At 45.2% G+C, this 27,972-nt stretch overlaps 5 protein-coding genes across 7 annotated transcripts; 4 read left to right on the top strand and 1 right to left on the bottom strand.

Annotated features, from left to right (window-relative positions):
• Nucleotides 1–41: 41 nt before the first annotated feature.
• On the top strand, nt 42–23,129 carry LOC112348938 (ATP-dependent zinc metalloprotease FTSH 5, mitochondrial-like). Of its 2 annotated transcripts, XM_024682359.1 has the most exons (6): nt 42–183; nt 255–339; nt 409–689; nt 752–987; nt 1,065–1,227; nt 23,077–23,129. In XM_024682359.1, exons 1-5 carry the CDS (start codon nt 162–164, stop codon nt 1,185–1,187), a joined length of 747 nt encoding a protein of 248 aa, XP_024538127.1. In that variant the 5' UTR covers nt 42–161; the 3' UTR covers nt 1,188–1,227; nt 23,077–23,129. The 2 variants fall into 2 exon arrangements, with proteins under 2 accessions (XP_024538127.1, XP_024538126.1); XM_024682358.1 differs by lacking the exon at nt 23,077–23,129 and having other exon boundaries at nt 1,065–1,424.
• LOC9639396 (elongator complex protein 3) lies at nt 12,526–14,726 on the top strand. The gene is made up of 9 exons (XM_002977436.2): nt 12,526–12,995; nt 13,049–13,118; nt 13,173–13,345; nt 13,399–13,573; nt 13,624–13,790; nt 13,852–14,071; nt 14,131–14,235; nt 14,310–14,462; nt 14,518–14,726. The coding sequence occupies exons 1-9, from the start codon at nt 12,541–12,543 to the stop codon at nt 14,671–14,673; spliced, it is 1,674 nt and encodes a 557-aa protein (XP_002977482.1). The 5' UTR covers nt 12,526–12,540; the 3' UTR covers nt 14,674–14,726.
• Nucleotides 15,514–21,422, top strand: LOC9639395 (ABC transporter G family member 39). Of its 2 annotated transcripts, XM_024682346.1 has the most exons (22): nt 15,514–16,034; nt 16,090–16,210; nt 16,285–16,373; nt 16,430–16,514; nt 16,572–16,731; nt 16,791–16,867; nt 16,915–16,968; nt 17,033–17,123; nt 17,181–17,764; nt 17,819–18,135; nt 18,196–18,356; nt 18,412–18,675; nt 18,734–18,862; nt 18,913–19,031; nt 19,088–19,420; nt 19,476–19,766; nt 19,820–19,903; nt 19,964–20,097; nt 20,151–20,378; nt 20,440–20,611; nt 20,676–20,930; nt 21,003–21,422. In XM_024682346.1, exons 1-22 carry the CDS (start codon nt 15,712–15,714, stop codon nt 21,270–21,272), a joined length of 4,341 nt encoding a protein of 1,446 aa, XP_024538114.1. In that variant the 5' UTR covers nt 15,514–15,711; the 3' UTR covers nt 21,273–21,422. The 2 variants fall into 2 exon arrangements, with proteins under 2 accessions (XP_024538114.1, XP_024538115.1); XM_024682347.1 differs by having other exon boundaries at nt 17,181–18,135.
• LOC9639082 (ATP-dependent zinc metalloprotease FTSH 5, mitochondrial) lies at nt 21,478–25,423 on the top strand. Its single transcript, XM_024682354.1, has 11 exons — nt 21,478–21,664; nt 21,736–21,820; nt 21,890–22,171; nt 22,235–22,477; nt 22,605–22,729; nt 22,801–23,277; nt 23,327–24,287; nt 24,367–24,751; nt 24,805–24,922; nt 24,976–25,048; nt 25,099–25,423. Exons 1-7 carry the CDS (start codon nt 21,638–21,640, stop codon nt 24,230–24,232), a joined length of 2,145 nt encoding a protein of 714 aa, XP_024538122.1. The 5' UTR covers nt 21,478–21,637; the 3' UTR covers nt 24,233–24,287; nt 24,367–24,751; nt 24,805–24,922; nt 24,976–25,048; nt 25,099–25,423.
• Nucleotides 25,365–27,972, bottom strand: LOC112348935 (oligopeptide transporter 2-like). Its single transcript, XM_024682353.1, has 6 exons — nt 27,432–27,972; nt 27,274–27,371; nt 26,652–27,215; nt 26,334–26,586; nt 26,103–26,285; nt 25,365–26,034 (listed from the first exon to the last, which is right to left on the bottom strand). Exons 1-6 carry the CDS (start codon nt 27,945–27,947, stop codon nt 25,423–25,425), a joined length of 2,226 nt encoding a protein of 741 aa, XP_024538121.1. The 5' UTR covers nt 27,948–27,972; the 3' UTR covers nt 25,365–25,422.

Raw genomic sequence — 27,972 nt, 5'->3', positions numbered from 1 at the left:
CGCGGGAGAATATGCCACGAAATTGAGGAGCGAGGAGGAGGGGTTGAAACCCTCTGGGTATTCTCGTGTTCTTGATGGTTTGGGGACTTCTCGCGGAGGCGGTGGCTGCCAGGGCGCCCTAGCGCGTGAAGGATCGATTTTGGGAGCTCGGGCGGCATGGCATGGCGTCAGTTGCTGGAGAAGGTATGGCGCTCTCTTTCCTCTCTCCCATTATGGCTGCGCCCGCGCTGATTGCCCGCGGATTTCGACCACAGGGAGGCTCCTCCGCCAAGCAGATGGTGTCGGCGGCATCCTTGTATGGGCTGGGACGCGCGATTGTGTTGAAGCAGCTGGATGCAGGCATTTTTCTATCCGATTTCCCTCGTCCTCTTCCCGTTGCTAATGACGCTTGAATTTCGGATGGCGCAGGGATCGTGTTGAATCGCCTCAAGAGACGCTGCATGTCGAGCTACACAAGCAATTTCTCGAGAAGGCTGGAGGAGCTGGAGAGAGAAGGAGGCCCCGATGCTCGGAGAAACAAGTGAAGTTTCTAAGAGATCTTAACAAGGTGGATCCCGAGGGAGTGATTTGGTGGTTCGAGAGTAGACCACTTCCGCAGCACAGCGCCGGTGCTTTGGCCGAGTATCTCAAAGCTCTCGTCAAGGTCGATAGGCTCGATGACAGTGCCTTGTTGAAAACGCTGCAAAGAGGTAAACGCTGTGACTCTTTCTTTATCGGATCTGATCCTCCTTTTTTCTTTTAAACCGTGTAGGAGCAACTGCATCGCTAGGAAGTTTTCAAGCTGAGGCGCGACCGATCATGTCTTCGGCATTTCCGGCAGTAGGAGCAGCCACGAAAGACGGAATTTTGGGCTCTCCCAGTGCGCCAATCCACATGGTCACGTCCGAAGGAGGTTTTAGAGTTCAAGTGTGGCGGACTGTTCGAACCTTGGCTCTGGGCTTTCTCCTTCTCTCTGGCGTTGGGGCCATTATAAGGGCCTCAGCAAAGGTAAGCATCGTAGAGCATGGCTTGCAATGCAGCGACTGGAAAGACGATGCTGGCTCGGGCAACTGCTGGTGAAGCAGGGGTACCGTTTTTCTATTGCAGCGGGAGCGAGTTCGAGGAAGTGTTCGTCGGATGTGGTGCTCGGCGAGTGCGGGACTTATTCGCAAGCACTCGCCATGCATAATCTTCATGGACGAAATTGATGCAATAGGTGGGAGCTGAAATCCCAAGGACCAACAGTACATGCTGGTGGAGCTGAACGGTTTCAAGCAAAACGAAGGCATCATAGTGATCGCGGCTACGAACTTCCCCGAATCTCTCGACAAGGCGCTTATCCGTCCTGGTCAGTTCGATCGGCATGTGGTGGTTCCAAATCCAGACATCCAGTTAGAGAACATCCATTTATGTATAAACACCTTGCTTTTCTTTTTTTGTTTTTTCTCATTTTTTTATCTCTTATTTTTCTTCTCTTGAACTTTGATCTTTCTTGTATAGATAGCAACAGGTTTTCTGGCACAAGTTTTATAGTGAAAGAAGATGCCTTAGCTATTTGAACACCTACCTAGAGGTCACATTAACGTTCTTGTTACATAAATGTATAAGTTTAGTCTCTTGTTATATGGGTTGTAGTGTTCTTCTTTTAAGAAACTTCTTTTTTATAATTCTTTTTTATAACTATTTTTCTTATCAAATCTGTTGTGGGTTATGTAAAGCACTCACAACACATAAACTCGTCTCGTGTCCAAATTCACAATTTAATGCCATTTCATATTTAGTAAGTTTCAAGCCTGTCCCAGATACTAACTCCTGATACTGAGGGAGGCTTAAAGTGAAAGCCCAAAGCGTGTATTCTTTAGGGGGGGTGGCTGGGTTATAAGGGGGTTCCAAATGTATATTAGGGATAGTGAGTCAGTCGAGCATGGCCAACCAACCTAAGGCTCCCGCTTGCGTGTCTGTCTTTGTTCTGCATCTGGCATGTATCATATGGCATAAAGAGGGTTTAGGCTCCACTTTTTGGTGTTCTCCTATGGTAAATCACCATAGGATAAAGGGTCAAAACCACATGCATTACATTTTCCCTATAGTTTTAAAAGTATTTTTCATTTATAAATTCTTGCAAGTTGACTATATGATTGTGGCTTTTACTTCTGGCTGCTACACACATCATCAAATTTGTAAATGACTAGACAAGCATGCATAGCATATAGTGGTAATCACTACAATACTAAAAAGAAGAAGACGAAAAGGTAATTTTAATGGGGTAATTTATTTTGTTTATAAGCATGAATTAACATTATGAGCACCACTCATTAGATTGAGTTTTCATTTTATATCTCAATTTTATTTGTAGAACAAGTATATAGATATACTACTTAATAAAGCAATGTGTTTTAGGTATTTTTAGAAATGATAAGTAGGCTCTAAATATAGAAATACACCCCTTTTTTATACAAAGGTGAACAAGCCACACTATTGAGGAGTAAGGTTGTTTATTCACATTAGTTGAGAGCAAAAATACATAAAATTGGGAGTTTGATCCATATTTGAGTATATTGACAGTCATATGTAGCTTCTATGCAAATGCCTCCATGCAGCATTTACATAAACTCCAATTGTTTATGTTCTTTGTAAGTGCTTCTATTTTGTATAGATAGGTGAATTCTTTTGTTCTCTATTTAAACAAATTTAAAGTTTCAAAAACTTCATAGGATCTACTTTTGCATCCTTAATGTCATGCATCCTCTTTTTCTACTTGGGCATAGCTCAACATGTACTCCATAGCTTCCACCCTAGACATGTAATGATCTTTGCTAATATTGTTCTTGAAAGCAATGGAGTGCAACTCATTACCCTCTTTATCTTAGAGATGGAATTGCTGGCTTCTATAATTGCCACTTGAGATTGGTAGATAGAAAGAAAAGGCTTTGACACAAGAGAGCTAATGTCATTAGTCTATTTGCTAGGAGAAAATTTCTGTAATGTAGCTATATAATTTAATTATATTTTCCCACACAATTGCAAAACTAAATTTTCAAGTTCCCAACTGTAGTGTGGCAATAGAGAGGTTGCACTAGATCTATTCTCTGCAATGAAGTGCTAAGGATTAGTTAGATAAGAATTTAGAATAAGCTAATATCTTGTGTTAGGGTGGGGTTCCATGTGTGCCTCACCTGGAAATTTCTCCACCCCAGAAAAAAAACTCCCCCCTTCTAAAAGCTTATAACCCTGTTTTACTAATATAAATGTATGATTAAAAAATGAAAACACGGCAAGCCAAAGTTTCCAGTTCAATTTTATACCATAATTTTTCAAAAATATATTAATTAACTAGCAAGGAATCCAGCTCTCATGGCCTATGAAAATAAATTTTTAATGATGTCTTACTAAGATAGAAACATTGTTCAAAAACAATCTTGTAAATCTTTTTAAAGTACATGCATACCATATGAAATAAATTACATGTTGATTTTCATGATCTGCTCAACATTTTAATTTGTTAAAATAAAAATTAATAATGAAGTTTTTATAAGAGAAATTTATTAATAAATCTAATATTTAAACTGTCAAAATAAACTATACTTCTGACTTTAAAATTAACTCAGAGATATTTATATCACTTTTTGGTAAAAATAAATCAATATATACAAAATATTATATATACAGCTTAACAAAATCCCATATATACTTTAAAAATTAAAGATGTGTATATTCATAAAATTCTGGATAATTATATTAGTTTCTTATAAGGATTATTATCTAGTTATTATAAACATTTTAAAGATTTAATTCAATTAGTTTAACTTCACATAAAATATTTTAAAGTAATATCTGTTTTCAAACATTTTGTTATTTAACTTATAGCATTCTTCCCAATCTTATAATACATAGTCTGTTTAAAAGGTTTTTTGCCCAATGGAAGGGATTATCAAGTATTATAACAAGTTGAGTTATAAGTTTATAATATTCAACATGACATTCAGGAAACCAATCTTTCATAAATTATATATATGTAACAATTAAAGCACTTGGATTATCAAGTATTATAACAAGTTGAGTTATAAGTTAATAAGATTCAACATGACATTCAGGAAACCAATCTTTCAGAAATTATATATATGTAACAATTAAAGCACTTTACAAAAGGATCATGAATAAATTATATTATCTATGGATGCACTAGTGCCTTCTCTTTATATTCTTCTAGTATTGACTATCCTTCTGAAAGGAGTTATATTATTGTATATTATCATGAATGTAGTGAAACTTTAATAAATACTGGATTGGATTCAATTTGGACCACTTTCTACTCAAATACAATAGAAATTTATATGTAGTTTAAGTGTTTAAAAACTTCACTTGGACCAATGGAAAAATGCTTGTTAAATACTAATCCCAAAACCTCACATTATCAACTTGTGGCAATTGTAAATATAAAATAACTATATTAGCAATATAAAATTATGAGTATACCTATAATATATATACAAGCTAGAAAGATAATAAATAAGCATCCCAATTTAAATATTGAAATTTTATATATTTTGCAATCATCCCTTTGAAGGTCATAATGATTTATTCCATGAAACCATCATTTTATTAATTATTAACACACAATGATGTAGTGTCTCCTTAGTTGAGATATTAAGATGTAAAATGCTTCAACCATATGTGTGGGATCATTATTTGATCCACTCTCTTTGGAACACCATTTGACAAAAAATATCTAACAACAAATACAAATGCAACTTCTACTAATGGGTTAAATAGTTGGATTAGCAGTAGTCAACCACAAAAAAGCCTTATTAAGTAAAACACTATTAGCACAAATAAATGGGAAATTATAATTGATTCTAACTATCAAATTTTAAAACAATTATAAGTCTATCAAGATCAACTTATATGTCTTTGTGAGAAATGCAATACCCAAGATAAATCTTGGGATCCAAACAAGAAATTAGACTACTTTAGTTTCAAATCAATTTGACACAATTAATTTAACACCTTTTGGATATTATAGACATATATACTCCTATTATGTCCCTTTTGAGTGGATCAAAATATCAATAATAATGTTAGTAGTTATTTTTAGCATATTGTAGAGAAACTTATCTATTATCCACTGGAAAGTTGCAAAATTATTATTCAAATGAAAAAATCATGTAATAAAATTTTGATTTAGCACTATCCGTAACAATTTAAACTCAAGTTTATGATCACACAACTAAATTTGTTTTATGCTATACATATGCATATGGTTGTTGTTATAGAGAGTGAAAACTAGCTTCACCATATGATGCAAATGTAGACAATAAGATATGGTAACAGACAGAGCAATGAAAGATAAATTTAAATTCGTATAAGGAAATACAAAAAAGGATAGACCTTTTATTATAAAGAAAACTTAGAAAGTGGTTAAATAGGTATTAAATGAACCTCTTGATGAAAGAGAGCAATAAAAAAGAAATGGAACATTTACAAGAATAAAAGAAATCTAAACAATGCAAAAGTTAAATAAAAAAAATATAAATCTAATTACTCCTAACATTGCCCTTCATCTCCTATGTATAATATGTATATTTATATTACTCCAAAACCCTAGGTTATATAGAAGAAAATGTGGATCAAAATGCTATTATATTTTTAATTTTTTAAAATTGAGGCAAAATTAATTAATTAGAGAAAATTATTTAATTTGAGGTAAATTAAATAATTAAGTCAACTTATTAATTAATAAAACATGATAAATTCAACATAATCAAATGGATTGTCTACAAGTACATGAATTGTGGCCAAGTTCATTACATGGGTCATAAATTGGCTCAAACTAATTAATTTAATATTAAATTAAATAATAAAATTAACATATTAATATATTATATTTTCTACATTAATTTATTTTTTGAAATCCCCCCAATTTGAAACTGTGAGTGCTTGGAATATGGAAAGGGAATACAGAAATGTACATATTAATTAGCCCAAAAACCCTAGCTTATATACAAGAGCGAGTGGTCCAGATTGAAACCAATCCGACGGCTACCAAAATCCCACTATGCTAATATTAGTATACGACATCGTAACCGTACACTTGGCCCTCACATCATCCCCTCCTCTCGGGATAATGGAAGACCATCAGGGTTCTCTTGAAAATGGGCCGGGATCTGGAGGAACATTAGGAGGAGGTATCGGTGGATTTGTAGGTGGTATTAACTCCTCTTGATCCCTTTGTACGAAGCATTTCAGCCGTTGCACATGCACAATCTCTGGAGGATCGGCTTGCTGAACGTCATGCCGAACCTCATAAACTTGTGGTCCAACTTGCCGCAACACCCGATATGGTCCTTTCCATTGCGCAAAAAGCCCCTTAAATAAACCACATACCGTAAGATGGGGAAAACGGGCTAACACCAAATCATCCACTTTGTACTCCACAAGTGAATGATGATGGGAGTTGTAGCACCGTTGTTGTCCCACTTGTACGCGGCCTAAGTGTTCGGCAGACTCTGCTCGGACAAGTGGAAGAATGCTCGTCAAATACTAATCCCATGATCTAACATTGGCAGCTCGTGGCAATCGCGAAGGTAAACCCAGCTCCGTTGGTAATATTGGATCATGACCATATAGGAGTTTATATGGTAAAGCACTAACAGAACTCTGCACCCCTGTAACATATGCATACCGAAGAGACAGCAAATAACCATCCCAATCCGAATGTTGAAAGTTCACATACTTCACAATCATCCCTTTGAATGTCCGAACAAGCCGTTCCACTAGACCGTTTGATTGTGGATGATAAGCACTTGTGAAAGTGTGGCATATCCCCAATCGAGACGTCAAAACATGAAATGCCTCAGCCATAAATGTGGGACTATTATCCGAAAGAATCCGCTCTGGACAAAAATGCTGGAACACCACTCGATTGAGGAGGAAGTATCCAACAGCAGTTGTAGAGGCACTAGCAAGAGCACCAACTTCCACCCAACGAGTCAAGTACTCAGAAGCAATAATAACATACTCATTGCCAATAGTCGACCGTGGAAAAGGTCCCATAAGATCAAACGCCACTAACTCAAACGGACGGGAAACCGCAATTGACTCCAACCGTCCTTCCGCAGCACGAGGGGGAGTATTACGAGCTTGGCACCAAACACAGCTACGCACATACCGGATAATATCACGTCGCATCTCCGGCCAATAGAAAGACCTGCGCAGCTTCTCGGTGATACGACGGTGTCCCATATGCCCACCTAGAACAGGAGAATCATGGTAGGCATGGAGAAACCGCGGAATAAACACCGAAGGCACCACCAACCGTAAATGATCATTAGAATCCATCCCCACAAAATAAAGAAGGCTATCTTCAAGACGATATTGAGAATGTAAATGCCGGAAAGGCAAGTCATCAGCAAGTGATGCAGGATTCTCAAACCCATCCCGAAGCCTTCGAATCCACAGCTCAATCTTTTGAGCCTCGCGAACCTCATCAAGAGAAGGTAGATCTTGCTTTGCGCCCTGTGGACACTAAACGTCAAGGACAGCAACCGCCGATGGCACAAAATCCTCATTTAGAAAATCCACAGATGCTGGAACAACAGGTTCATCAGAAACATGATAAGTGAGTGGAGAAGGAAGAGGAGCTCGAGAAAGGGCATCAGCATCAGCCATAGAACTCCCTGGGCGATGAACAACATCGAAATCATATATTTGAAGTTTCAAAGCCCATCGAGCCGTACGACCAACCAGGTTCTTCCGCTTCAATAATGAAGTAATAGCAGCATGGTCACCTTCAAGTAATGTCCGAGAACCATGTAGATATGCATGAAGTTTCTCGAAACCCCAGACTGCTGCTAAACACTCCTTCTCCGTCGTGGAGTACTTCATCTCCGCTGGTTGTAATGTACGGCTTATGTATGCAATGGGATGGCACTGACTAGGCACACTCGAGCTCTCTTGCATCAACACACTTCCAAGACAAATGTCAGGAGCATCCACGCGCAAAATAAAAGGTCGAGTGTAGTCAGGATATGCCAAAACTGGAGGAGTCGTCAATAGCTCTTTGAGATCCACGAATGCCTCTCACAATCCAGAGACCAGATGAAAGATGACGTTGATGACTTCAGCAACGCTCGCAATGGTGTAGTGTAATCGGAAAGATGATCCACAAAACGACCGAGATACTGCACCTTACCCAAAAAGCGTTGCACATCATTCATACACTTCGGAGTAAGGAACTTTAGAATAGCCACAAGTTTGTCAGGATCAACTTGCAAACCCTCACGAGAAATACGGTACCCAAGATAAGTTGTGTCCTTGGACCCAAACACGCACTTTGACCTCTTCAGCTTTAAACCAACGTCGCGTAGCTGATCCAACACTTTATAAACATCACGAACGTGCTCCTCCCACGTCCCCTCCGAGTGGATCAAGACATCATCAATGAAGTTAGCAGTCACCTCCGGCATATCGCAAAGGACCTCATCCATCATCCGCTGGAAAGTTGCTGGAGCATTGTTCAAACCAAACGGCATCACCAAAAACTCGTACAAACCAAATGGTGTACGAAAAACAGTCTTAGGAATATCTTCGTCGGCCATCGGTACTTGCCAATACCCAAAAGCAAGATCTAGCTTGGTGAACCAATGACTTCGCCCCAGACGATCCAAGAGATCAGCAGTGTGAGGAAGAGGATACACATCTGGGATCGTCACTTCGTTTAACGGACGATAGTCGATGCAGAAACGAATACTCCCATCAAGCTTCGTCACAAGATGAGGTTCACATGCCCAAGGACTTCACGACTTCCAAATAACACCCTTCTCTAGCATTTCCTTGACGTTTGCTCGTAAAATCTTGATCTCCTTAGGTGACCGACGACGAACAGAAACCTTGATTGAACGAGCATCCCCGGTTGGAATCGGATGACGTGTGGCAATCTTGGGCCCAGACGATAGGTCAAATTCAAAGAGATCAAAATACTCCTTCATGAGCCGGTCAACTGCTGCAACACAAAGATCGTCGGAGGGATCGGAAAAGGGAAAAGCAGAACAAGATGGAAACACAGAAGGAAAGAGTGGGGGAGCAAAAGTAATGAAAGTAGAGGTAGAAGTAGAGGGACGAAGAGGTATGAAAGTGAGAGGAATGGATGAAACATAAGGAAGTATGAGACAAGGGGGAGAAGTCTCAAAGTCACACTTGGCATGATTGCGCTGCAACCAATCCATACCAAGAATGAGGTCAAAAGCTTGACTTGGCACCACCTGCAACGATTGCAACTCAAGCTCGAGATCGCCCACATGCACAACCAGGTGCACCTCATCCCGTGCACATGCATGTGTACGACCGTTGCCATAAAGAATGAAAACTGGTTTCGCCGCACGACGCAAGTTTAGACGACAACGTGTGGCAACAGGTCAAGTAATAGAAGATAAACTCAAACCTGTATCAACCAACATAGAGAGAATAATAGGAGACCTCTTGTTATAAAAACGAGCTTGGAAAGTAAATACTGGATGAACTGGTGCCGAGTGAACCCCTTGATGATACTCCCGAAAGAAAGATGGAGGGGTCACTGATTTATTCGTGCAAGGTCCCTCCGTTACTCGCGCGACTCCTCGTTTCCCGGATGCATCTCGGTGTCCAGACCTTCCACTGCAACAGCACCCACGAGACGTTGTTGACGCCAAGGTCTCCACCCAGGAAATGGAGGTCGCCAATCCGGAAAACGATGGCAACACCGATAAGTATGACCAACTTCATCACACGCCCAGCAGCAAGCATCATGGCCATGACCACGTCCTCACGCTTGTCCTTGGACTCGAGCAGCAGCAGCATCAACCTCCATTGGAACAGGACCATCACCCATAGGAAGTGGAGCGAAAGGACGTGCAGCGAGAAGTGGAAGAGGCGACGTCTCATAACGTTGTGCCAAGCGAAAAGCATCGTCAAGGGTGGTAGGAGCAAGTGCATGCACAAGGCCGACAAGATCTTGACGAAGTGCTGGCCACAACATTCCTAGCTTGATCCGCTCCGACATATTTGGCTCTGCACGAAGCAAAAGACTTCGGAAACGAACGCCAAATTGCATCACCGACTCAGATGGCCCTTGGCGAAGACGATGCAATTGCTAGAAAGCATCATCACAATCATCGGCACGTCCAAAGGCGTGTTTGAAGACGTCCGGGAGAACACTCCAATCCCCACGAGTGGCTACACTCAAACCATTGTACCACTGCAATGCCGTCCCTTGGAGACACGTGGGAAACTCACGCAACCATCAAGTATCATCCCAAGAATGATATGTGGCAATCACCGTGAAGTGATTGAACCAATGGTACACATCATCCCCAGGATTCCCGCGAAAGAACTCTGGCCGAACGCGAAGATTGGCACCAAGAGCAAGAGGAGTTGTACCATGTGCCGTGAACGCCGCCATCAACTGAGTTTGGTTGTTCAATTGCAAGCGCATAGCATCAAGCAATTGTACCAACTGCTGCTCTAGAGTCAAAGGAGGAGATTAATTATCTGCCATGAAGATGAACGAAAAAGAAAGAGCAAAAGAAGAGAAATGACAAAAAGCTAGAAGGAAATGGTAGATCTAGACAACGCAAAAAGCTAGATTTAAACCAAAACCCTGAAAAGAAAGAACAAAAAAAAGGAAATAGAAAAAGCTAGATCTAGACGATGCAAAAGCTAGATCTAAACCAAAATCTTAAATCCAAACACTCCTCAGAGACAATCAAAGGTGCCCCTCAACTCCACCAATGTGAATGTTTGGAATATAGAAAGGGAATACAGAAATGTACATATTAATTAGCCCAAAAACTCTAGCTTATATACAAGAGTGAGTGGTCCAGATTGAAACCAATCCGACGGCTACCAGAATCCCACTACGCTAATATTAGTATACGGCATCGTAACCGTACACTTGGCCCTCACAAAACCATGATAGACACAAAATTGCCAAGGGTAGAAAAAGAAAAAGAAACCCAAGAAATAGTATGTATATTACTATATAATACATATGCTTTTGTTTTGTAATATTTGTGTTTGTTGGAAAACCACTGCCAAAGGTGTTCAGGCTGTTCTTTGTCCCTATCCCACTGGTCGATTCTGTGGGGTTCATGGACAAGGTAAACACCTCAACACCTCGATTCAGAGCTAAAAGGCAATGAACGTCACGTGGCAAAGGCACATGCACTTTACTATGAATATGTTATGACGACCATTTTTGCCACAGCATTGCAGCAAAGCAAAATATTGTCATCCATGTTTGTCCTCTGCCTCCTCTTCCAAAATAGGAAGTGTATGATGCATTCGTGTTGTGAAAGTCTGTCAGCAAATTCTGTGAGCATGCATTTCCATAATAGAGAAACCATGTCTCTCCTTCTTGTGGCATCCATGCTATGCCTGTGTTTGGTTGTTTCTCATGGGATGTCGATAAACCCTACAGGGTCACCTGGTAGACTAACTCAGCAAGGGGCCAGTGTGCTCATGAATAAAGTCTTGAATTTCTTACGAAATGTTCCTTATCGGGACGCTTACTATGCTGGCCAAATACTTGTAGATCAGATTATCAATGTCGAGGGAAGAAGTGTCTGGGTTGAGGCTTGGTTGTTGAACGAAGCGTCGTGTTCATCTGACCCACAGTGGTTAAACTTGGTACCATGGGAGCGGCTGAATAAGTATGCTGTGGATCTCCTGCCACACTTGTGGGAACGAGCCATCAGAGGTGGATTTGCTAGCATTGTAGGTACCGAACACATCTTGCAGATTCGGTGTCAGGAATCTGGTGATACCAGTACTGGTGACCGTGCTGCTGCACAGCCAGGAGCGCTTGCACCTGAACTTGCCGGACCTAATGTGCAAGGGGACTGCGATCCCAAATTCAATACCCTGTTCAGCAAGGTTGATTATACGGACAAGTACGAGGATGGGACGTACATATACACCAATCACTATCTCAGGTCAGCAAATGCATGGTACACGCTGGTCATGCAGAGCGATTGCAACCTTGTCCTCTATGATAGCCAGAATGTGGCTAGATGGGCAAGTGATTCTTGGGGCAAAGGCAGCAACTGTTATGCCGTCCTTCACAAAAATGGTGTCTTAGCTGTGTACAAGCGAGAGAATGCAAATCCAGCATGGGAGTCAGAAATTGCTGACGATGCTACAGCAAGCTATGCAGCATCCCTTCAGGACGATGGCAACTTCGTGATCTACAAGTACACGCCTTTTGATGGAATGACTCATGTAAAAGCAATTTGGGCTTCCATTAATCACAGGAAACAAAATCTCTAAATGGAGTTTATAAATCCAATCTACTGTCTGCCCGCCAGCTGTGCGCAAAACATTACTAACACATTAATGTAAAACATAACTACGAATGGAATTTAAAAAAAAAACTATATTCAAATAACCTAATAAAATGAAAAAGTTTATTTAGTTATTTGAATTTTTTTTTAAATTTTAGAGAGAGTGTGATTAACTATAGTTTTCTTTTTCTCAAAAATATATTTCAACTTTTTCTTTAGGGTTCTTGGGTTAGGGTTTTAGCGGCAAATGGCAGTGGAGCGCAGGAAATCGACACCGGGACGGGGAGGCGTCGTCCAGCAGCGGCTGAGCGAGGACGAGGCCAGGGTACGGGCAATTGCGGAGATTGTAGGGGCTATGGTGGAAGGATGCCGCAGCGGTGAGGACGTCGATCTCAATGCGCTCAAATCCGCTGCTTGCCGCCGCTACGGCCTTGCCCGAGCGCCAAAGCTCGTGGAGATGATCGCGGCGTTGCCAGAGAATGAGCGCGATCTCGTCCTGCCCAGGCTCAAGGCCAAGCCTGTGCGCACTGCCTCTGGGATTGCCGTGGTTGCGGTCATGTCCAAGCCTCATCGGTGCCCACACATCGCCACGACTGGGAATATCTGTGTCTACTGCCCGGGAGGCCCAGATTCGGACTTCGAATATAGCACACAGTCCTACACTGGGTATGAACCAACGAGCATGCGAGCAATTCGAGCAAGGTAAATTCTATAGTCTTTTTCATTTCTTTTTTTGCTAGCAAAAAAAAATTCAGGTACAATCCTTATATACAGGCTCGAGGTCGAGTGGATCAACTCAGGCGTCTGGGCCATAGCGTGGATAAGGTGATCAAGTTTATGAATTTTCTTCTCTGTCACTGAGCAAAGTGATCGCCACAGGTTGAATATATCCTTATGGGAGGTACTTTCATGTCTTTGCCAGCAGACTACCGCGACTATTTTATCCGAAATCTCCATGACGCTCTGTCTGGTCACACCTCTCGAGATGTGGAGGAAGCCGTGAGATACTCAGAGCATGCTGCCATCAAGTGCATTGGACTGACCATTGAGACGTAAGGCTTGCGGTGTTTTTTTCCACACCTGGTCGTTTTTCTCGCTGTTGCAGGCGTCCCGACTACTGTCTGTCTCCTCACTTGCGCCAGATGTTGTCTTATGGCTGTACGCGGCTTGAGATTGGGGTGCAGAGCACGTACGAAGATGTCGCTCGAGATACTAACCGGGGCCATACGGTTGGTGCTGTTGCTGACTGCTTTTGCCTTGCCAAGGACGCTGGCTTTAAGGTCCGATGGCATTTCCTACACGAACTTCTTTCGCTGATTATGTATTTCAGGTGGTTGCTCATATGATGCCTAACCTTCCAAACGTCGATATGGAACGGGACATGGAAAGCTTCCGCGAGTTTTTTGAAAATCCTTCCTTTCGAGCGGACGGCCTCAAAATCTATCCAACGCTGGTTATTCGAGGGACAGGTTTGTACGAGCTATGGAAGACTGGAAGGTTAGTGTATTTGCTGGTCTTTTCTCCGAGACAAAACTGATGTGCATCCTGATTGCTACAGGTACAAGAACTATCCACCTGAACAACTCGTCAATCTGGTTGCCCGAGTGTTGTCTCTGGTACCTCCCTGGACTCGGGTCTATCGCATACAACGTGATATCCCCATGCCTCTTGTAACGTCCGGCGTCGAGAAGGGAAACCTGCGAGAGCTGGCGTTGATGAGGATGGAGGACTTGGGCTTGAAATGTAGAGATGTCAGGACAAGAGAAGCTGGGATTCAGGTTTGCTCACATGCTCACGAGTAAGTAACATTCAAACAATAATTCTGATTCTTTTGCAGGATATACACAATCAAATCAAGCCTGAAGAAGTAGAGCTAGTAAGGCGTGACTACTGTGCTAACAAAGGCTGGGAGACGTTTCTGGCCTATGAAGACACTAGACAGGTATTTTGCCTAAAGCTTTCTCAAAGTCTTTCTCATGCATATCATGCTTATCTTGCTTGAGAGTGATCATCTAGGATATACTGGTGGGTTTACTGCGCCTGAGAAAATGCGGTCCCAACGCTACATGCCCCGAGCTGCTGGGACGATGTTCGATAGTTCGCGAGCTGCACGTTTATGGAACTGCGGTGCCTGTTCACGGCCGTGACGCCGACAAGCTACAACACCAGGTTTATTTGTTTTCATCTTTATCCTATTGTCTCAAGCTACTTCCAATTTGTACAGGGTTATGGAACTCTTTTAATGGAAGAAGCCGAGAGGATAGCTCGAAAGGAGCATCGATCCGTGAAACTGGCAGTGATATCGGGAGTGGGAACTAGACACTACTACAGGAAACTAGGCTATGAGCTAGAAGGTCCCTACATGACGAAAAGATTGTAAGGTTACAAGATGAGAATCTCAATCGCTTTCTTTGAAATCGTTTTGATTGCAAACGCGAGTGTTTAGCATATAGCGAAGACGAATAAAATCAGTGAGATCTTATGACAGCACATATTGTATTTAAAAGCTGCTAGTAATGAGATCAAACTCTACAACAAGTTGTACTTAAAAAACTGCTAGTAATCCTAGGTGGTGGTACTATCTTGAATGCTGCTCAAAGATCGCAAATCAAAGTTGACTCCAATTATTGCAAACTAGTTATCTGTGAGATTGAATCCATTTATTATATTGAATAAAATAACTCCAAGATTTCTCTAGTAATCAAAAGCTACTACAATTAGCAACTTTCTAAACACCTTTGATCAGGTCACATTGAATAGCCGAACGATTTCGGTCGCAACCACCATTCTTTTTTCCAATCTTTTTGGTGGTGTCAATCTTCCAGGTCAAACACCATCGCTGAAAGAACTGGTGTACGCGGCATATTCACCCCTTGTCCCTGCGGTCAACGCTTCTGTTTCGAAATTTCGCGCAAAAACCCGGGAAGAAAACTTTGCATCCACGCCAAAGCGTGTGCGGCGGCGTCGAGAAGAGCACTCCTACTTAGAACAGTTTTTTTTCTAATGGCGAGGACTCTCCATATGTTCCATAGGAGAGGTCTACAGCATCACGTGTGCTATCTAGTCAAGCGTTTGGACCGTCAGATCCCATCCCAGCCCTTGGATCATTAGAAGCGTCGAAATGTGAAGCTTCCATGGAGCAGCATGGGGTTGTGTGTAGAAGTTTTTGGGTCATGGTCCAAAGAAGTTATCATATCTTCAAATATATAAAGCCCTAGCTCCCAAACTCTTTTCCGTTCCTCGATCGATCCAGGGATGTAGCGCCAGGATCTGGGATCTGGATCTCGATCGACTCGACTTCTAGTGGTAGCTCGTCGAATCGGGGGTGGAATTTTGTAGGTCGCCTCGCCCCGGAATTCCAGATATTGCTGAAAAGATTGCATTGGATCATCGCGAAAGAGGGGAAAAGGGGGGAGCGATGGCGGCTCCGACCGACGTGGAGCTGATGAGAGCGGCGAGCTCGCGATCGTGGACGGAAAATGTCTTCTCGCGCAGCTCGGTCAGGGAGGTGGACGATGAGGAGGCCCTGAAATGGGCCGCGCTGGAGAAGCTTCCCACATACGATCGCCTCCGGACGGCCATAATCAAGAATGTGGGCGAGCATGGGAGCACTCGCCACGAGCACATTGATGTCAAGTCCTTGGGCCTCACGGAGAGGAGGAATCTTGTGGAGAAGCTCTTGGCAACAACGGACACGGAGAACGAGATGTTCATCCGTAAGCTCCGGGAAAGGATCGACAGGTAGTAGAAATGTTTTGATTCGAGTTTCTTCTCACTCTTGGAACAATTGTGTCAGAGTCGGGATAGACCTTCCCAAAATCGAGGTGAGGTACGAAGGACTTCAAATCGAAGCTGATGTACGTGTCGGCAAGCGAGCTCTACCGACGCTGCTTAACTTTGTCATCAACATGTCCGAGGTTCGTACTATTAACGAAAAAATCTTTTCATCGCTCTCTGGCTCTTACTTTTTTGTTGTGATTTGTTTTTCCAGCAAATCTTGGGAAAGCTACACTTGCTCCCTTCTAAGAAACACGTCCTCACGATTTTGCGCAACGTTAGTGGTATCGTGAAGCCTTCCAGGTAACGAAATTGCTGCAGCTTTCGGCGAAAAATCTTGTGCTCATACTTCTCTACAGGATGACACTTCTGCTAGGCCCTCCTAACGCAGGGAAAACTACGCTGCTTCTGGCGCTTTCTGGAAAGTTGGACCAAAGCCTTAAGGCAAGGAAGTCCTCTAGCTTTTAGGAGATGGTTCTCATCTTAGATTTTACTTTACAGGTTTCTGGGAGAGTCACCTACAATGGCCACACATTGACTGAATTTGTGCCTCAAAGGACTTCTGCTTACATAAGCCAACACGACTTGCATAGCGGGGAGTTGACAGTGAGGGAGACGTTTGATTTTGCTTCTAGGTGTCAAGGCGTGGGAAGCAGATATGGTAAGCAACGTCCTGGGTTGGCGTGCAAGTGGAATTGACTTTCTTATAACTTGTGTCAGAGATGATAACGGAGCTTTCAAGACGGGAGAAAAATGCCAAGATCAAACCGGATCCTGATGTTGATGCGTTCATGAAGGTAATAAGCACTTTTTGGTTGGCAGCGTTCTTACGAGTTTCTTACAGGCGTCGGCTATAGAGGGTCAGGAGACCTCCATTGTAACGGACTATGTGCTGAAGGTAAGCGTGTTTTGGATCGTGATCAAAGAGAATTCGCGGTTCTCATGCATTTTTTCGCTTCCAGATTTTGGGTTTGGACGTTTGTTCTGATATACTTGTCGGAGACGCCATGCGCAGGGGTATTTCTGGAGGACAAAAGAAGCGTGTCACTACAGGTAAGACTTGGAAGCTTTTTGGTCACGATTTGTTTATGACAAATGTTTAATTTGCAGGAGAGATGCTCGTTGGGCCTGCAAAGTCTCTTTTCATGGACGAGATTTCAACCGGTCTTGACAGCTCGACCACATTTCAGATAGTGAAGAGCTTAAGGCAGTTTGTCCATGTGCTCGATGCTACCATGGTCATCTCCTTGCTCCAGCCTGCTCCCGAGACGTTTGAGCTTTTCGACGACTTGATTCTTCTATCGGAGGGGCAGATTGTATATCAGGGGCCCCGGGAACTCGTGTTGGATTTCTTCGAGACGAAGGGATTTAAATGTCCTCCGAGGAAAGGTGTCGCGGACTTTTTGCAAGAAGTTACGTCAAGGAAAGACCAGGAACAGTATTGGGCTGACAAGAGGATGCCATACAGATTTATACCTGTCCAGGAGTTCGCGGATGCCTTTCAAAAGTTCCATGTCGGTCAGAACATTGCTGAAGAATTGGCGCGGCCTTTTGACAAGAGTAAAAGCCATCCGGCAGCTCTTGTCACTCAGAAGTACGCTCTTAGTAACTGGGAGCTTTTCAAGGCTCTCTTGGCGCGGGAGATACTTTTGATGAAGAGGAACTCATTCGTCTACGTGTTCAAAGGTTCTCAGGTATGTTATCGAAGACTAAAATCCATATATCTGATACTAAAATTTCCAATGCAGCTGATTCTTCTGGCCTTTATCACGATGACTGTGTTTCTCCGGACCGAAATGCATCACAGAACTGTTGGCGATGGCGGTCTCTACATGGGAGCCTTGTTCTTCGGCCTGATCATCGTCATGTTTAATGGATTTGCGGAGTTGGCGATGACCATTGCGCGCCTTCCAGTATTTTACAAGCAGCGGGACCAGATGCTATTTCCTGCGTGGGCATTTTCTCTTCCTACCTTGATCACTCGAATTCCAGTGTCCCTGCTCGAATCAGCACTTTGGGTGTGCATGACGTACTACGTGGTTGGATTTGCTCCTAGTGCCGCCAGGTTTGTTACATTGATGTCAAGTGAGAAATAGTGTTGATATTTTATGTTTGAGCGTTTCAGATTCTTCCAGCAGTTCCTCCTCATGTTCTTAATTCATCAAATGTCGGGAGGTCTTTTCCGATTCATTGCTTCACTTTCTCGGACTATGGTTGTAGCGAACACCTTCGGCTCTTTCGCGCTGCTGATAGTTCTTGTCCTCGGTGGTTTTCTTCTTTCTAGAGGTAATCCATTGACTATACTCAGGTAGCACAACTTATAATGGTCTTTAATTTCCAGAGGACATTGAACCTTGGTGGATTTGGGGATATTGGTCGTCGCCCATGATGTACGCACAGAATGCGCTTGCCGTGAACGAGTTCAGTGCATCAAGATGGCAGATTCTCGAAAATGCCAATCAGACCACCACCGTTGGCAACCAAGTTCTAGAGTCTCGAGGCCTGTTCCCCAATAAAAACTGGTATTGGCTTGGAACTGGTGCTCAGTTGGCTTATGCCATTTTCTTCAACGTTTTTTTCACTTTGGCACTCGCTTACTTCAGCGGTACGTAGAAATCTATTTCTTTTCTCCATGTAGGTACTCATTTTTTCTATTTAAACAGCTCCTGGAAACCCGCAGGCCGTAGTGTCTGAGGAAATACTAGAAGAGCAAAACGTGAACCGCACCGGCGAAGTCTCAGAAAGATCAGTGCGTGCAAAATCAAAGCGATCGGGCAGATCTTCTAATGCAGGTAATGGCGCCATCACAAATTTCATTATATGGTCTAACATCGAATGCCAGGAGATTTGGAGCTTACGTCTGGTCGAATGGGTGCCGATTCTAAAAGGGGAATGATACTCCCGTTTCAACCTTTAGCAATGTCATTCAATCATGTTAACTACTACGTTGACATGCCCGCGGTATGCTTTTACGCATTTCCTTTGTAGGATATTGAGTTCTAATGCACTTGTAACAGGAAATGAAGCAACAAGGCGTGACAGAAAATAGATTACAGTTGCTGCATGACGTAAGCAGTAGCTTCAGGCCTGGAGTTCTCACGGCTCTTGTCGGTGTAAGCGGTGCTGGAAAGACAACTCTCATGGATGTTTTAGCCGGGCGTAAAACTGGTGGCTACATTGAAGGCGACATTCGCATCTCCGGCTATCCCAAAAACCAGGCTACTTTTGCTAGGATTTCGGGTTATTGCGAACAAACTGACATTCATTCACCCAACGTTACAGTGTACGAGTCACTGGTTTATTCTGCTTGGCTCCGACTATCGGATGACATTGATAAGGGGACGAAAAAGGTAAGGAGAGAGATGTTTTTCGTAGTCAAATTTGCTAAGGTGAGTTTTGGAACAGATGTTTGTGGAAGAAGTTATGGAGCTTGTAGAGCTTAACCCTCTCCGGGATGCGTTGGTTGGTCTCCCTGGAGTTGATGGACTTTCGACCGAGCAGCGGAAACGACTGACAATTGCCGTGGAGCTCGTTGCAAATCCTTCAATCATTTTCATGGACGAGCCAACTTCCGGACTGGATGCACGAGCGGCAGCAATTGTCATGAGAACGGTCCGGAACACTGTCGACACCGGTCGCACTGTCGTCTGCACCATTCATCAGCCTAGCATTGACATTTTTGAGGCCTTCGATGAGGTACGCGATTATTACCTTGCAAACTCTCTTGAAAACCTGCCTGCTTTCTCCAGCTTCTGTTGATGAAACGCGGAGGGCGCGTTATCTACGCAGGTTCCTTGGGAAAGAACTCGCACAAACTTGTTGAATACTTCCAGGTAAGTCGCTTGCTTTGTTCTTGCAGACTTGAGATGATTTATATGGATTAATTTCCCCAGGGTATTAGCGGTGTTCCTAACATAAGAGAAGGATACAATCCAGCTACATGGATGTTAGAGGTTACCGCTGCAGACGTGGAGAATCGTCTGGGAGTAGATTTTGCGGACATCTATAAAACTTCTTCAGTCTACCAGTAAGCACACTTGACCATTATCTCTTTCTTGGCTAAACCACTGGTGTGTCTAGGCACAATGAAGCTATTATTACTCAGCTGAGCACTCCGGTTCCCGGCACGGAAGACATATGGTTTCCAACGCAATACCCTCTGTCGTTCCTCGGACAGGTCATGGGATGCTTGTGGAAACAACATCAGTCATACTGGAAAAATCCATACTACGTTCTGGTTCGCATGTTCTTCACCTTGGTTGTCGCGATAATGTTTGGCACAATGTTTTGGGACATCGGCTCCAAAAGGTAAACGCTGTGTAGTTCAATCGAGCGTTGGTTCTGACTCCTGCCTTTCTCTCGTGAGCAGATCAAGAGAACAAGACCTCTTTAATCTGATGGGATCTATATACGCTGCTGTGCTCTTCCTTGGGGTCAGCAATGCATCAGGAGTACAGCCAGTCGTTGCTGTCGAGCGAACGGTCTACTATCGAGAAAGAGCCGCTGGAATGTACTCTCCCCTTCCATATGCTTTTGCTCAGGTAAGGCATACATCCGACTCTTCAGATTTCGTTTGACTCATCAAGGAAAACTCCGTGCGTCCAGGTCCTGATCGAGATTCCCTACGTGTTCGTGCAAGCCTTCACGTATGGACTCATTGTGTACGCGACGATGCAGCTGGAATGGACAGCAGCCAAGTTCCTGTGGTTCATCTTCTTCTTGTACATGACGTTCCTCTACTTCACGCTCTACGGCATGGTGACGGTGGCGCTGACACCCAACGACCAGATTGCAGCCATCGTATCCTCGGCATTCTACGCAATCTGGAACCTGTTCTCTGGCTTCATCATCCCTCGACCCGTAAGTTCATGAATTCCACACATTTCTTTTCCGATTTCTTAACACTTTGGTTTGTTTCTTGGTGTCTCTCAGGCGATTCCAGTGTGGTGGAGGTGGTACTACTGGGCCTCGCCACCGGCGTGGTCTCTCTACGGCCTCCTCACGTCTCAGCTTGGAGATGTCACCACGCCGTTGTTCCGGGCCGACGGCGAAGAGACGACCGTGGAGCGCTTCTTGAGGTCCTACTTTGGGTTCAGGCACGACTTCTTGGGCGTCGTGGCCGGAGTTCACGTCGGCCTCGTCGTCGTCTTCGCGGTGTGCTTCGCCATCTGCATCAAAGTTTTCAACTTCCAGAACCGATGATCGATCGACTGGTTTTCGTGGAAGAAATTCTAAAGAACGAAGAAACTCGGTGCTGCCCCCATAACGTTAGCACAACATTTTTTACAATGAAGAGAATGTACAGTTTTCTTTGTATTATATAACCAGCCAAAAGGCTGGGGTTTTTTTTTTTCGAATGTGTACTTTTAGAATATTCCGCCTCACGCGGGAGAATATGCCACGAAATTAGGGCTGGCAGGGGGAATCGAAACGCGGAGGAGCGAGAAGAAGGGGTTGAAACCCTCTGGGCATTCTCGTGTTCTTGATGGTTTGGGGACTTCTCCAGGAGGCGGTGGCTGCCAGGGCGCCCTAGCGCGTGAAGGATCGATTTTGGGAGCTCGGGCGGCATGGCATGGCGTCAGTTGCTGGAGAAGGTATGGCGCTCTCTTTCCTCTCTCCCATTAGGGCTGCGCCCGCGCTGATTGCCCGCGGATTTCGACAACAGGGAGGCTCCTCCGCCAAGCAGATGGTGTCGGCGACATCCTTGTATGGGCTGGGACGCGCGATTGTGTTGAAGCAGCTGGATGCAGGCATTTTTCTATCCGATTTCCCTCGTCCTCTTCCCGTTGCTAATGATGCTTGAATTTCGGATGGCGCAGGGATCGTGTTGAATCGCCTCAAGAGACGCTGCATGTCCAGCTACACAAGCAATTTCTCGAGAAGGCTGGAGCAGCTGGAGAGAGAAGGAGGGCCCGATGCTCAGGAGAAACAAGTGAAGTTTCTAAGAGATCTTAACAAGGTGGATCCCGAGGGAGTGATTTGGTGGTTCGAGAGTAGACCACTTCCGCAGCACAGCGCCGGTGCTTTGGCCGAGTATCTCAAAGCTCTCGTCAAGGTCGATAGGCTCGATGACAGTGCCTTGTTGAAAACGCTGCAAAGAGGTAAACGCTGTAACTCTTTCTTTATCGGATCTGATCCTCTTTTATTTTGTTTTAACCGTGTAGGAGCAACTGCATCGCTAGGAAGTTTTCAAGCTGAGGCGCGACCGATCATGTCTTCGGCGTTTCCGGCAGTAGGAACAGCCACGAAAGACGGAATTTTGGGCTCTCCCAGTGCGCCAATCCACATGGTCACGTCCGAAGGAGGTTTTAGAGTTCAAGTGTGGCGAACTGTTCGAACCTTGGCTCTGGGCTTTCTACTTCTCTCTGGCGTTGGGGCCATTATCGAGGACAAGGGCCTCAGCAAAGGTAAGCATCGTAGAGCATGGCTTGCAATGCATGGATGCGTTTGTTTTAAGGTCTTGCCTACGTGTTGAACTGGCATCCTTGTCTGTATAGGAAAGGAGGTCTTACTCACGCCCCTGGTTCCTGGCAGGGCTGGGTCTCAATGAGGAGGTACAGCCAAGCTTGGAGTCTAACACCAAGTTCAGTGACGTGAAAGGAGTCGACGAAGCCAAAGCGGAGTTGGAGGAGATTGTTCACTATCTTCGGGATCCAAAGGTCATTGCTTTATCTATTTTTCTTTCGTGTTTCTCCGGTTTGTAACTCCAGTCTCGGTTGCTTCTTTGCAGAAATTTACCCGTTTAGGTGGCAAGCTACCGAAAGGCGTCCTTCTGGTTGGGCCTCCTGGGACAGGAAAGACGATGCTGGCTCGGGCAATTGCTGGTGAAGCAGGGGTACCGTTTTTCTATTGCAGCGGGAGCGAGTTCGAGGAAATGTTCGTCGGAGTTGGTGCTCGGCGAGTGCGGGACTTATTCGCAGCTGCGAAGAAGCGCTCGCCATGCATAATCTTTATGGACGAAATTGATGCAATAGGTGGGAGCCGAAATCCCAAGGACCAACAGTACATGAAGATGACACTGAACCAGCTGTTGGTGGAGCTGGACGGTTTCAAGCAAAACGAAGGCATCATAGTGATCGCGGCTACGAACTTCCCCGAATCTCTCGACAAGGCGCTTGTCCGTCCTGGTCGGTTCGATCGGCATGTGGTGGTTCCAAATCCAGACGTGGAAGGCCGCAGGCAAATTCTAGATTCTCACATGACCAAGGTAGAATTCAATCCTTGCTGATTCTCTTGTTAAATCTTGTTCTTTCCAGGTTCCTAAAAACGAGGATGTGGATTTGTCGATCATAGCGAGAGGCACTCCTGGCTTCTCCGGTGCGGATCTCGCGAACTTGGTGAACGTAGCAGCTCTTAAAGCAGCCATGGATGGTCAGAAGAATGTGGGGATGGAGGACCTCGAGTACGCCAAGGACAAGATCATGATGGGAAGTGAAAGGAAGTCGGCCGTGATCTCAGAAGAATCCCGGCAGCTCACAGCTTACCACGAAGGCGGTCATGCGCTAGTGGCGATCCACACGGACGGCGCTCTCCCCGTCCACAAAGCCACTATCGTCCCGCGGGGAATGGCACTGGGAATGGTCGCGCAGCTGCCAGACAAGGACGAGACGAGCTTCTCGCGGAAGCAGATGCTGGCAAGGCTGGACGTTTGCATGGGGGGAAGGGTGGCGGAGGAGCTCATCTTCGGGGAGAACGAGGTCACGTCGGGGGCGGCCTCGGACATAAAGTCGGCGACTCGGCTGGCCCGCGAGATGGTCACCAAGTACGGCATGAGCAAGGAGGTGGGGGTCGTGTCCCACAACTACGAAGACGACGGCAAGAACATGAGCACGGAGACGAGGCTGCTGGTCGAGAACGAGGTCCGGGAGCTGCTCCAACGGGCCTACGACAATGCAAAGACGATCCTTACCACGCACCAGCGCGAGCTTCACGCGCTAGCGAAGGCCCTCCTGGAACGCGAGACGCTAACGGGGTTGCAGATCAAGGCACTGCTCGCTCAAGTGAGCTCCCAGGGAGCTCCGCTGCCGAGTCCACTGCCAACTCCACCCGCGCTCGTCCCCACTCCTCCACAGTCGGCAGCAGCGGCGGCAGCAGCAGCAGCGGCTGCTGCGGCGGCGGCGGCAGCGGCAGCGAAGGCCAAGACTGTACCGGCCGGGACTTGACAAAGCACTGCTACAACCAAGAACGAAAGAGAAAAGCCGGGAGGAAAGACAAGAGGTTTGCGATTCAAAAGCTTTCTTTGTTTTTTCTTTCTTTGTAAATCTTTTTGATGGGCTTTTTGATGGATGGATCTCAGCTAGCAAAACATGTGGGGAAGGATGAAATGAATGTAACTGGTGCACCAAGCAAACCACAGTTCTGTGGTCAGTTTTTCTAAATTTTTCTCTCCCGAAGTGTTAATTCTTTGTTTACTATTTTTTTCGATCGTTTTTAACTACAAGTGCTGCTGTTCTTGGCATGTCCCCCCATTTTTCTTTTTCCTCGCTTTTGTTGTAGTTGGTGGGCGGACGGTGCGTTCACAGCTTTGGTGTGTCGTCTTCCATTTTCAGACATCCAGGTCGAATTTTGTGAATTTGGACTGGTGAGCTGAAATTTCTCTCTAATCCTTGTCGCCAAGCTCAGGTGTGATTTGGGAGATCAATTGGTCAGGAACTTTTGGTGAGGCATGGGTCAGCTCCAAGGTATGCTTTTTGGCTATTTTCTCTCGCATAGAAATGGAGCTTTTGCCTTGCAGCGAAGGAGCTGCAAGTGCAAGGCATCATAGATCGGGTCTTTGACCACTTCACGGCACACAATGGCAACGATTTCATCTCCTTCCAGGAGCTCTACACCGCCATTCTGCTCGTGTACAAGTAAGTCAATTCATCTCTATCGGTATCAAAATCCACTCACAATACACACGCAGCGATATAAACAAGCATTTTCCGGGTCCCCATTACGACCCGCCAGCCAGGGAAGAGGTGCAAGAGATGCTCGATGTGAGTGATTCGAACTCTTCTCTTAATCGCTAAAAAGCACACTGTTACAGCTATACGACACGAATCGAAACGGCGTTCTGGACCGCAAGGAGTTCATGGGCTTTGTGGAGAAGTTCACAGGGAACCTGGCGATGCGTCTAAGTAAGAACATCCTCATCTTCTCCATCGCGGCGCCGTGCCTTGCACTCCTCACAAAGTCGGCCACCGAGCGAGTCCCCGGAGTCGGCCCAGTGGTGAAGAAAATCCCCAGCGCGCTCTACGCATCGCTCATCACCACCGCGGTGGCAGTGGTGAGCAAAGTCAACGACAGCGCGTAGAGAAAAAAGCTCGAGTGCTTCTTCTATGCAAAGATAATAAATACCAAGAAGAAAGATCTATATGACCGGGCAACCCGGGACGACGATCCCGGGATACGTGGGACACCTCGCGAGCGGGCAGTGACTATCGTTCCCCCACCACGTAACGCTGGTGCCGTTCATCTGGAGCGCGAAGTAGAGCAAGACGCCCATGAACGCGACGCCGGCGTCCAGCGCGGCCGATAGAACGTAGTTGTATCGCTGCCACCACCTCCTGCGATACGTGTAGACGAAATAGTTGAAGAAGAGGCCGACGCTGGTCCAGGAGATGTAGTTCACGGCCGAGGCCGGGGGCATCATCGAGGTGGCGCCCAAGATCACGGGGAGGTTGATGTAGCTCAGCCACCGTGCGCGAGGGAAGGCCTTGGTGAGCAGCCACAGGACGACCGGAGCTAGAGCTCCCACCAGGAAGAACCAGGAGAGCTCCGAGTAGTTTCCTAGGCTGCCGAAGATCCGCTTGGGGCCGATGAGCCCCCAGATGACCGAGGCGCTGTAGAAGACGCTGTCGTTCGGGCACGTCCAGGGGCTGTCCGCCGGGAGCTTGTCCGTGTCGCAGATGTTTTCGACGCTGGTGAGCATCCACCATGCCGTGGCAACGTTCACGACTGCCGCTACGATGGTGCCGAGGACCTTGGTGAGAAAAAGAGGACAATGTTTACAGTTGGAGAACTTGAAATGCGTTTTCTATGATATCATACCTGGACAGCAAACATTGATCTCGGCGGGACTTTCATGTAATGGCCAAGCTTGAAGTCTTGCAGGAACGAGATGGCCTGGGTCATGCTGATATAACCGTAAGTCTTGAAGCACACGTTGGCAATTGGCTTGCCCGGTAGCATATATCCAATTATGTACTCGGTGATCACGTTCAAGCCTGGAGTCTGCGAAGCTGGTGAGGAAAGAAATAAAAAAACTCGAAAAAAACTTACAATGTTGGTTGTAGCGGTGATAATACCAATTGGTAAGGTGAAGACGATCGCGAGCGCGCAAGCCAGGAGAACCCCCCACCACGGAAGTTGCAATTGGTGCTTAAAACCGACGCAAGTACCGACGGCAACGGCGATTGATAAGAACATAAGAACAACAAACCATTTGTATGGTATTGTTGGATACTTTTTCATCAGCCGCGTATGAATGTCGGGTTTCTCGTTTAGAACAGATCTGCTTCTCTGCCAAATCTCTCTGGAAAGAAATAGTAAGATAACCAAAAAAGGAAAATAAAGAAAAAAAAATGCTTCGTGACTTACTTTCCATGAAAGCAAATAATATGGGTGATCACAGAAGCGACGCTGGCAAAACCAAGGCCATAAGCCATCGCGAAAAAGGTGCTCAAATGAACCTCCCCTTGCTCTTTGTAGGCAGCCATGTCAATCTCGAAGTTTTCATTGACAATCTTGTGGACGTTGTAAGGCGTTCCATTCCCCTGGAAGAGCTTGCTACTGAAGATTGGAAACTTCTTAGCATCGTAGACGTTTGTCCAGTAAAACGCTGGAATCACGATATAAACCATAATAATAAAACCAGCCAGCACGTTTGCAATTGGAACCCATGGTGTTATTAGCGGGCTCTGTAGAAACGATTGAAATGTGGACCAATCCAAGGCAAACGAGCCAAGTCCAAGACCATTTAAGCCAGAGCCAAGCTGCTGTGCCAATACTGAACGTGGAAAGGCCCAGCATACCCATGACACTGAGGTGAGTGCCGTGAACATATAACCGGGGATAATATAGTAAGCAAAGCTGACTGCCAGAACAATAAGAAAAAACTTAAGCCGCGATAAGCCCTTCTTGCTCTCCTTCTCGTGTAGAGTCCTTTTGCAACAGCACGGAAGAAATCAGAACGATAAAAGAAAAACTCTGAAAAACGTACTCGAAGAGTGAGACTTGAACGAGATTTGCAGGCCACCACATATTTGCGGGCTCAACCAAATGCTTTCGAAGCAGTCCCGCCCATCCATACCCAAGCACCTAAGTAAACGAATACACGGTTGATGTTAGACGGAACTAGAAAACAAACTTCGAGCTTACCTGAGTCGTAATAACGAGCAGGAGAGCTGCATGGAAGTAAATTTTCCTCTTGTAAAACGCTTTGATAATGTCAACAATGGAGACTCCATAAGAGGTTCCATTGCCAAATGCAAAGCCCGAGTTTGCGAAGACAGTGATAAGAACGTGTTCCTTCTTGTTAAATGGCCCCGGGTTCAGAGTGAAGTGAAAGTTTGTGAGAGGCAGCCGATAAACTGTCTTTGGAAGCGTTGCAGCCATAAGGCGACCAATCGCAACAGCCAAGATCTGGCCAGAGAGCGCTGAAACTGTCAGTGGCTCTTTTCTGTAGTAGAAGAACTGGTTGACGAAGGAAAGCACTATACAAAAGAAAAGGCCGATTGTCCACATTCTAAAAGTCCAAACCGGAACCGCTGGATCATCACTTGTGCTTACTGTCATTGCCACCTGATCGATTGGAGATTGCTCGTCATCCCCAGTATCACGTTCATCCATTGGCAAGTCACCAAGAGCTACTAACTCCACACCAGCACCGGCCATGTTGTGAGATCTAAAGAATCCTGCA

The sequence above is a fragment of the Selaginella moellendorffii genome, unplaced genomic scaffold (genome assembly GCF_000143415.4).
Source record: "Selaginella moellendorffii unplaced genomic scaffold, v1.0 SELMOscaffold_34, whole genome shotgun sequence".
Lineage (NCBI taxonomy): Eukaryota > Viridiplantae > Streptophyta > Lycopodiopsida > Selaginellales > Selaginellaceae > Selaginella > Selaginella moellendorffii.
Note: the sequence above shows the minus strand (reverse complement) of the source record. Positions and strands in the feature narration are given on the sequence as shown.